This window comes from Tupaia chinensis, unplaced genomic scaffold, assembly GCF_000334495.1.
Source record: "Tupaia chinensis unplaced genomic scaffold, TupChi_1.0 Scaffold000028_1, whole genome shotgun sequence".
In the NCBI taxonomy this organism is placed as follows: domain Eukaryota; kingdom Metazoa; phylum Chordata; class Mammalia; order Scandentia; family Tupaiidae; genus Tupaia; species Tupaia belangeri.
The window spans coordinates 3158007-3166625 of record NW_006159458.1 but is presented as its reverse complement, the minus strand read 5'-3'; the positions used below and the strand labels follow the sequence as shown (position 1 = coordinate 3166625).

The window sequence follows — 8619 nt, the reverse complement described above, 5'->3', positions numbered from 1 at the left end:
TCTCAGTACAAAGAATCAGTGAAAAGACTATTGAATTTGACATGAATTATGAAGGAGTAAAATCTACTTGATTTATTAAGTTTGTGATATGTAATCAATGTCTACTTTGTCATAAGTAAAACTGAAAATGCTCTAAAACCATTGTTTTCTTTAGAGTTAAAACGATGCCTTTCATACTAATGTGCAGTAGTAATGGTTAGTTCAGGTTTTCTTATTTATACACGTAGGCAGTTAGACTAATTAGAAGACCTCTGTAATTTCTTCTGGTTCTAAAGTTTTGATTTTATTTTCACGTAACTTTAGCGTTCATATATATACAGATTGGTGTTATTTTGTCACTTGCTACATTTCTTTTCCCACCAATGAGTGTTTAGTGACTCTATTGGTTATTTTGGGCAGCGAGGCCTAGAATCCGGCCCTGACGTGGAGCTCAGAGCTCGATCATGACTGCCGTCTGCTGATAGCTTTCTCCGTTGTCCCTGGTTAGAAGCAGTTCCTCAGGAGTGTTTTCTACCCTAGAAAGTTTGTTCTGTCTCTCCCTTTTGAGAGCACTTTATTGTAATTCAACTCTGTTTAATATTCTATTTTATTTATTTAGTAAGTAAATTCTATACTTTTGGCATTTTGTCAAGCCCAAGATTTCAGAAAAGTAGTAGCTGGTATAGTCCTGGGTGTCCCAGTTAGAGCTGCCACAGCTCAGGAAAAAGATGGAGTATAGGGACTGTGATTTTTTTTGCCACAGAGTGCATACACTCTACAGAGAAAGAGGGACAGTGAGAAAGCACCCCCATTAGTGACTGGTCATGCCACAATCCCTTCTCCTCTGTTTCTCTTTGGGACTTTGGCACATGTATCTGCCATGTCTTTTAAGCTGCTGAGTCTGGGACTTGAACCACATACTCAGCCATGTAGAATCCAGCCATCTTAACCACCATGCCACCAGGTAGCTGGACCTAGAATTTAATTGGACTTAATGAGAACTGCCTTAACAGCACTCCATTAAATTTAGCTGTCAGTTCCATATATTCTATGAGTCATTTCTTACCACTTTAAAACTGTGAACAAATGGTTTATTTAAAATCAAAGTAAAGGAATGATTAAGAGTTTATTTTCTTTGTAGATATGCTTTGCCTAACAGAATTAGAGACTGTAAATAACGCCGAAGGAATTTCAAAACAGTTGGCAAAAACATTTGTATAAAATGAAGATATGGTTTGTTATTAGGAAAACCATGGTCCATAGATTATAAGAGACAACAATATGGCCTTATGTACTGAAAAGGGAGAGTTAGGTTATGTTCCAGCAGGTGAAAAATATGAATGAAAAGCAAAATAAAACAATTCTTAGATCATGTTTAGAGCATATTTAAATATAACAGTACATTTAAAGACTTATATGGAGCTAAGGAGAACTCAGATACAAAAACAGGATTGAAGAGAACATTTTGAAAGTAGAAGAGGCTGAAGAGAACATTTGAGAACGTAAGAAGCAGTGGTAGCTAAGGGTGGTCCATCCTGTGTAATGATTCAGTGATAAAAGCAGAGGGAGTTATGATGTATAATAATTTTTTTTTTCCTTAGAGATTTTGCCATAGGGCACATGCACTTGCTCGAGAGACAGAGAAAGCAAGAAATAACCCTCCAGGGGGATGGCCACACCACAGTCCCTTCTTCACTCTCCTTTGGGACTTTGGGAACACACTCAGCACCTGGCATGAGTTTCAAGCTGCCAGATCTGGAACTCAAAACGTGCTCTGCCATATGGGAGTCTAGTGCCTTAATCACCAAGCCACCTGCTGCACTAACAATGGACAAGTGATCGTTCTTGACTCCAGGGGCAGAGGACTCCAGAAACTGAGCTCTGAAACTCTTTTGGACTGAAACATATGTTTCGTCCCTTAGGAGACTTAATTTGTATCCTTTTCTTACAATAAACTGTAACCAATAGAGTATGAAAGCTTCTATTGAGCTCTAGTGAATTATTGAATGTCAGGGTGTTTTTTTTTAAACTACCCCTCCCAACTTAGAGTTGGTGTCAGAAGGGAGGGCAGTTTTGTAGAGAACCACGGTGGACTCTTGTATTTGACCAGCACCAAGCCTCATTCTTGAAGACTCTTAGGTCACAGTCATTGACACCTAATGGCCAAATCTTAGAGCTGTGTGATTAATGGAAAACCCTGGGATCAGCAGGTGGCATAGTGGATAAGGCTCTGGAGATTCCTACACAGCTGACTGCAGTTTTGCGTCCTGGATCTGGCAACTTGAAACTCATACTGGGTGTGTGTACACGTGTGCCCAAGATCCTGAGAGGAAAATGGAGGAGAAAGGATTGTGGTGTGGCCATTCCCCGGGGATGGGGTGTGGGGTGATTTCTCGCTTTCTGTCTCTCTATCCCTCTAGTGGTGCATGTGCCCTATAGCAAAAATGTCTCAAAAAAAAAAGTTGCTATCGTATTTTTTGCAATAACTAAGCAGCACTATTTGTGATTATATTTCTGTCCTTTAAAATCTGTTCATTGATTCACTATATACAGTGTACTTTGTCTTGTCCTTATTAGACTTTTAGGGGAAGCTTTTTGCACTATTGATTATGCAGTCATTTCTGATTTCAAACTGAAGTTGTAGAGTTCAGAAGTTGCTTCAATACTTAGGGAACTAAGGAATTGATTAAAGGGCCAACAGATGGCATAATGGTTACATAAGTTGGACTCACATGGTTCTAGTCCCAGATCCAGAAGCTTAAAACTCACTCCGGGTGAGTGCGCATGGCCAAGATCCTGAGAGGAAAATGAAGAAGGGATTGTGGCATAGCCATCCCCATCTTGGGGGTGATGTCTTGCTTTCTGTCTCTCTGTCTCTTTTGTTCTTTCCAGTAAGCACACATGCCCTATAGCAAAAATCTCTAAATAAAATAAATAAAAATTATAAAAAAACAAAACAAAAAACTTTTGTGAGTCCGGGACTTGAACCCGACTGGGTCGACTACATGGGAATCCAGCATTATGCCACCTGCTGGTCCCTGAACCTGTTTTCTTAGTTGCAGGATGCTTGAGTTCTTGCTTTACATATTTTTTCCCCAACTTTGGTACTTTATCATACTGGACAGCTATGGCCTTTTTTATATTTTGACAGAGATTTTTGCTATTAGGTTGCATGTGCTTGTCGTAGGGACAGAGACAGAGAGACAGTGAGAAATCACTCCCCAGGAGGGTATGGGCACACTGCAGTCCCTTCTCTATTCTCCTCTTGGGATTTTGGGCACGCACACACACGCACCTGGTGTGAGTTTCAAGCTGCCAGGTCTGAGACTTGAACAATGGTCATCTATGTGGGAGTCCAGCACCTTAACCACTACACCACCAGCTGGGAGGCCCCTCCCCACTTTTTTTTTTCTTTTTAAAGTATGTCTGATTGTGATGTTAGGAAGATTTCTTGGTTACTTCGTAAGAGGGTGTAACAACCTTAGCATTAGTTTTCGGCTTGGTCTCAGATCTTTGACTGTTTTTTCTTTTCCTTTTTTTTTTTTTTTTTTTTTTTAAGATTTTTTTCTATAGGGCATGTGTGCTTAACAGAGAGACAGAAGGAAAGAACTCACCCCCAGAGTTAGGGGATAGCCATACAGCGATCCATTCTTCTCTCAGGTCTTGTAGATGCACACACACATGCCCAGCATTCTGTTTTAAGCCACTGGGCCTGGGACTCAAACCACGGTTGGCCATGTGGAAGTCTAGCAATATAACCATTATGCCATCTGCTCTAGGTCCCAATATTTGACTGTTTCTTAACAGATTTTAAAATTTTGTTCAGTTCTCCAATTGATATATTTTTATTTTTTAATTTTTTGTCTTCCAATAAGGTTTCTAGCCCCAGTGTGCTTCTTGACTGGTTCTGGACCGAGTTGCCTCTCTAGTTCAAGTTTGTTTGGTTTATATGATGGTCAAAAGTAGACACTGATGAAGAGAAGGTATATGTTTATATTACAAAGAAGTATTTTCCCATATGGGACTTCACTTTAAGGAATGCATAAAAATCTGAGAAACCCCAAGAGAGAAAAACTTATTTTATTTATTTTTTCTTATTAGATGGTGCTTGCACTGGCCAGAGACAGAGAGGAGAAGAGAAAGCACCTCCAGTGGAGGATGGCCACACAACAGTCCCTTCTCCATCTCTCTCTCCCTCCAGGATTTTGGGCATGTACACACACACACCTGGCATGAGAAGAACTTTTTCTAGCAGACCTAGTTTGTTGGGAGACCTGTAAGCAGATCATACATATTTAAAATTAAATAGTTTTTTAAAAGAATGCAGATACAAATAATTTGTAAGGGCAGCTTACTGAATTATTTATTTAAATACAATTTTAGGTCATTTAAATCTTGTCCCCACACCCAGAATCATGTGTTTATTCCCCTAATGTATTAAGAAAGAGCTTGATAAAATTTATGATACATAATAGTATGAATCATTAGCAACTTAAGGTAAATTGATTATATTTTAAATCAGATTTTTATTTTTGATTGATATATTCCACTGAAGGAGATTTTGTATATTTCTTTTATGTTAAAAGAAATAGGACCAGCGGATGGCGTAATGGTTGCGTTGCTCGACTCCATATGGTCAATTGCCGTTCAAGTTCCAAACCCAGCAACTTAAAAACTCAGGCTGGGCACGTGTGCGAACCTTCCCAAAATCCCAAGAGGAGAATAGAGAAGGGATTATGGCATGGCTATCCTCCTTGGAGGGGGTGATTTCTTGCTTTCTGTCTCTGTTTGGAGAGTACACGCACTCTATAGCAAAAATCTCTCTTAAAAAAATAGTCATTTTCTTTTCCATCCATTGTCAATACCAGAGAAAGAAAAAGAAACAACTTTTCTTTTTAAAGAATTATTTAACTTTATTTTAATTTGACCAGAGAGGGTCAGAGTTAGCGAGAGAGAGAAGGAAAGTGAGAAAGCAAGCCACCAGGTCTGGGACTCGAACCACAGTTGGCCAGGTGGGAGTCTAGCGCCCTTAACCACCATGCCACCTGCTGGCCCCAGAAACAACTTTTTAAAAAAATTATTTATTTATTTTTATTCATTCATTCATTTTAATTTGACCAGGGAGAGACACAGAGAGAGCGAGAGAGGGAAGGGAAGAAAGCAAGCTGCCAGGTCTGGGACTCAAACCGTGGTCAGCCATGTGGGAGTCCAGCACCTTAACCACCACGCTACCTGCTGGTCCCACCCCAGAAACAACTTTTTAATCTACTGGACAATTTGTTTTAACATCTATGAGACCAATATTTCATTAATTTCATAACAGGACATCCCCTTATTTATTTTGTATACTTTTTGGCTTTTTTTTTTATCTAACCTCACATTAAATATGGTTTTAGGAATGAGATGAAGGGCCTAAATTTTAAAATCATTAGAGATGGGACTAGCAGGTGGCATGGTGGTTTAAGGTGTTGAACTCCCACATGGCTAACCACGGTTCGAGCCAGACCCAGCGGCTCGAATAACGCTGTGCATGTGCTTGCCCAAAATCTCAAGAGCAGACTGGAGGAGAAGGGATTGCAGCATGGCCATTCCTCCGGGAGCAAGCGCATGTACCTTGTGGCAAAAACCTAAAAACAAAAAATTGAGACTTGAACTACAGTATCCTATACTTGAGTCTGAGTGTGAGATTTTGAAGTAAGTTGTTTAAGATTTAGACAGAACCGAAATACCTAGAGCTAATATTTACACCTGGGGAAATCGGGTTGTAAACTAAAGCACTCAAACTTTATTCAACAGAAATCAATGCAGAAAGCTCCAAGAGCTCAGTACCATAGCTACCGGAAGTCATCTCATGGACTGGGATTGAAAAGTGTAAATGAACTGATCATAGAAAGGTAGATGCAGATCAGGAAGCAGGACCAGCAGGTGGGTGTAGTGGTTAAGGCACTGCCAGCCATAGTTCGAGTCCCAGGCCTGGCACTTGAAATTCATGCCGGGCACGTAAGCATGCATGCCCTAAATCCCAGGAGGAGAATGGAGAGAAGGAATTGTGACAGGGCCACTCCCCCTCGGGGGGGTGATCTCTCACTTTCTCTCTTAGTGTCTCTATCTCTCCACAGCAAGTGCATGTACCCTATGCCAAAAATAATAAACAATCAGGAAGCATTTGCTTCTGGGTAACTAATAGTGCTAACCCAATTTCATTCATGTATATGACAATAATTTGACCTTGACTGAGACAAATAGGATGATGTTAAGGTATTTTCTTCCATTCTTGTTTTCATGCTTACTGGAAAAAAGGAGGCTCTTTGTCTTGAAGTGATTTAAGTGTGGACATTTTAAACAAATTGCATATTTAATTAAGTCCTGGCTTGCCTGCTTACTAGCCGTGTGACTAGGCAAGATGCTTGAACTCTCTTGGTCTCATTTTCTCCTCTGTAGGGTGTGACAGTAGTAGTGTAAGTTAGTAATAGTATACCTGACTCGCAGAGTTGTAAGCGGTCAATGCGTAAATGCCCCTGACGCACTTGGAATCTCTTTCGCATGGTGCTTGAGGGGTCAGAATGTTGGAACTGTGGCAAAGAGAACACTACTCAAAAAAAAAAAAAGTTTGAAAAAGGGATTGTGTTTATCAAGCATTAGTCTTTTTTTTAAAAAAAGCAATCTGTAACTAAACTGCCCTTATTTTACAAAAAAGCTAAAAACAAAGCCCTTGAAAGCTTAGTCTCACCTGTGATTGTTAAGAGTTCTCTCAGAAGGCTATGTTTTTGAATTTGCTTGGATCCTCACTCTCTTTCCTAGTTTGTACTGTCCCTGCTGCTGCTGACAGCATCCAGATAACAGGATGACTATGCAGCAGCCAAGGACGATGACAGACGCACAGAGGGCCGCAGGAACCAGCCAGACCTTTGAAGTCACAGACGCCCCATCACGGGTCTCATCGTCCTCAAATGTGCGGTTTCTGCTGTCGTGCCCCTTGGTTTTGTTCAGCAGTTGTTTGCTGCTGTTGAGTCGGGACGAAAGAGGCACATGAGAAAGTTTTGTGTCTATGGGCACAAAAAAAGGAGAAATCGTCTTGTTTGGATTGTTGATGAAATCAGTACTTGGTGACACCGTATTTACTTTCGTGGTAATGGGGTCATTTAGAGAAATGAATCTTGCCCCCAACTGTGTGGTTAACTCTTTGGAATAACTGGCGTTGTCTGTGTTTCCAGCCAAACCTGGGTGCGTGGTTGGCGGCGAAGCCTCTGTGGACAGCAGCATATGGTTTATGGTGGTGGCTTGCTTATCTAAATGCATAGCTTTTAGAATCCTTAGTCTGTCCCACCTGTTAGATGAGGAACGGGTATTTAGATACGTGAGAGGTGACTGTTCAAAAACCAGCAAGTCTGGATCTATACCTGAAAGATAAAGAAGACATCATTCCTTTTGTTTTTCATTTCAAGGAGAAAAACTGAAAGCACAGTTTGAAGACGTTTTGGGTTTTGCCACTACGAATTACTGAACTAAACTAAATTCAAGTTCTACCACTGCATACTTCTGAAAGGCTTAGAAACTCAGGGCTACAGTTGAATTTATCTTAACTTTTAGGACACTTTGTGCTGTGAATGATACAGGAAGGAGAAGCCTTTGTATTCCTCAGGGCTTTTGTACAACAGAAGCAGGAATTAATGCAAGAGCTACAGAAATGGTAACTATTAAGATACACTGTAGCATTTAACATTTTTTCTGTTTTTTTTTTTTTTTTTTTCAGTAACCTTTAGGATTTTAACTTTTTTTTTGTTTTTTTTTTTTTTTTTTTTCTTTTTGTAGAGGTTTTTGCCTTAAAGAGACAGAGACCATGAGAGGGAAAATGAGAAATCACCCCCCCCCGCATCTCCCAGGGAAGACGGCCACGCCACAATCCCTTCTCCTCCACTCTCCTCCTGGGATCTTGGGAACACACGCACACATTCCCTACATGAGTTTCAAGCCACCCATTCTGGGACTCTAACCTGGGTCGACCATGGAGTCCAGCAACATAACTGCTATGCCATCTGCTAGCCCATATTTATTTATTTTTTAATTGCCAGAGGGCATGTGCCAGAGAGAAACCATCCCCCAACGGGGAGTGAGTCACAGATACACCCCTATCCTTTTTCTGTCATCTCTCCATCTTGTCAGGATTTGGGGCATATGCACACATGCCTGACATATTTTGCAAGGCTCCAGGGCTGGGATTAGGACCAGTCAGCTATGGAGGATTTGGCTCCCAATGCACAGTACTTAACCACCATGCTATGGGACCAGCCCTAGCATTTAACAAAGCTAAAAACAGGACTTGAGAAGAGGAACTGTTTAAAATCATGAGAAAGCCCTAAATCTCACCCCCTTCTACTTCCTGAGAGCCCTGCTTTGTCTTCAGTATTTTCTCTCTTGTATGCAATAGTCCCTCCATCTGTGGGTTATGCATTCTAAGGCTCCCCCTCCCCCAATTGGGTGCCTCAAACTGCGCATAGCACCAAAAACCATATATGCTTTGTTTTCTTCCCACTTGATAACAGGTGACTGCTAAGTGACTAACAGGTAGTATAGACAGTGTGGACACTGGACAAAAGGATGATTCACTTTCCAAGTGGAAGAGAGTTGGACTGTATGAGA

At 40.8% G+C, this 8619-nt stretch overlaps 2 protein-coding genes across 2 annotated transcripts in view; one reads left to right on the top strand and one right to left on the bottom strand.

The window, feature by feature from the left end:
* MRPS35 (mitochondrial ribosomal protein S35) overlaps nt 1-530 on the top strand; it is a 50744-nt gene extending 50214 nt beyond the window's left edge. Inside the window, exon 9 of the mRNA XM_006140312.3 lies at nt 2-530. Coding sequence (XP_006140374.1) covers nt 2-45 — 44 coding nt within the window. The 3' untranslated portion in view covers nt 46-530. The remainder of the gene's footprint in view (nt 1) is intronic.
* Nucleotides 531-6089: 5559 nt separating this feature from the next.
* Nucleotides 6090-8619, bottom strand: part of MANSC4 (MANSC domain containing 4) — a 9712-nt gene continuing 7182 nt past the window's right edge. The window contains exon 3 of the mRNA XM_006140256.2: nt 6090-7379. Within this exon, the coding sequence (XP_006140318.1) occupies nt 6739-7379 (641 nt within the window). The 3' untranslated portion in view covers nt 6090-6738. The remainder of the gene's footprint in view (nt 7380-8619) is intronic.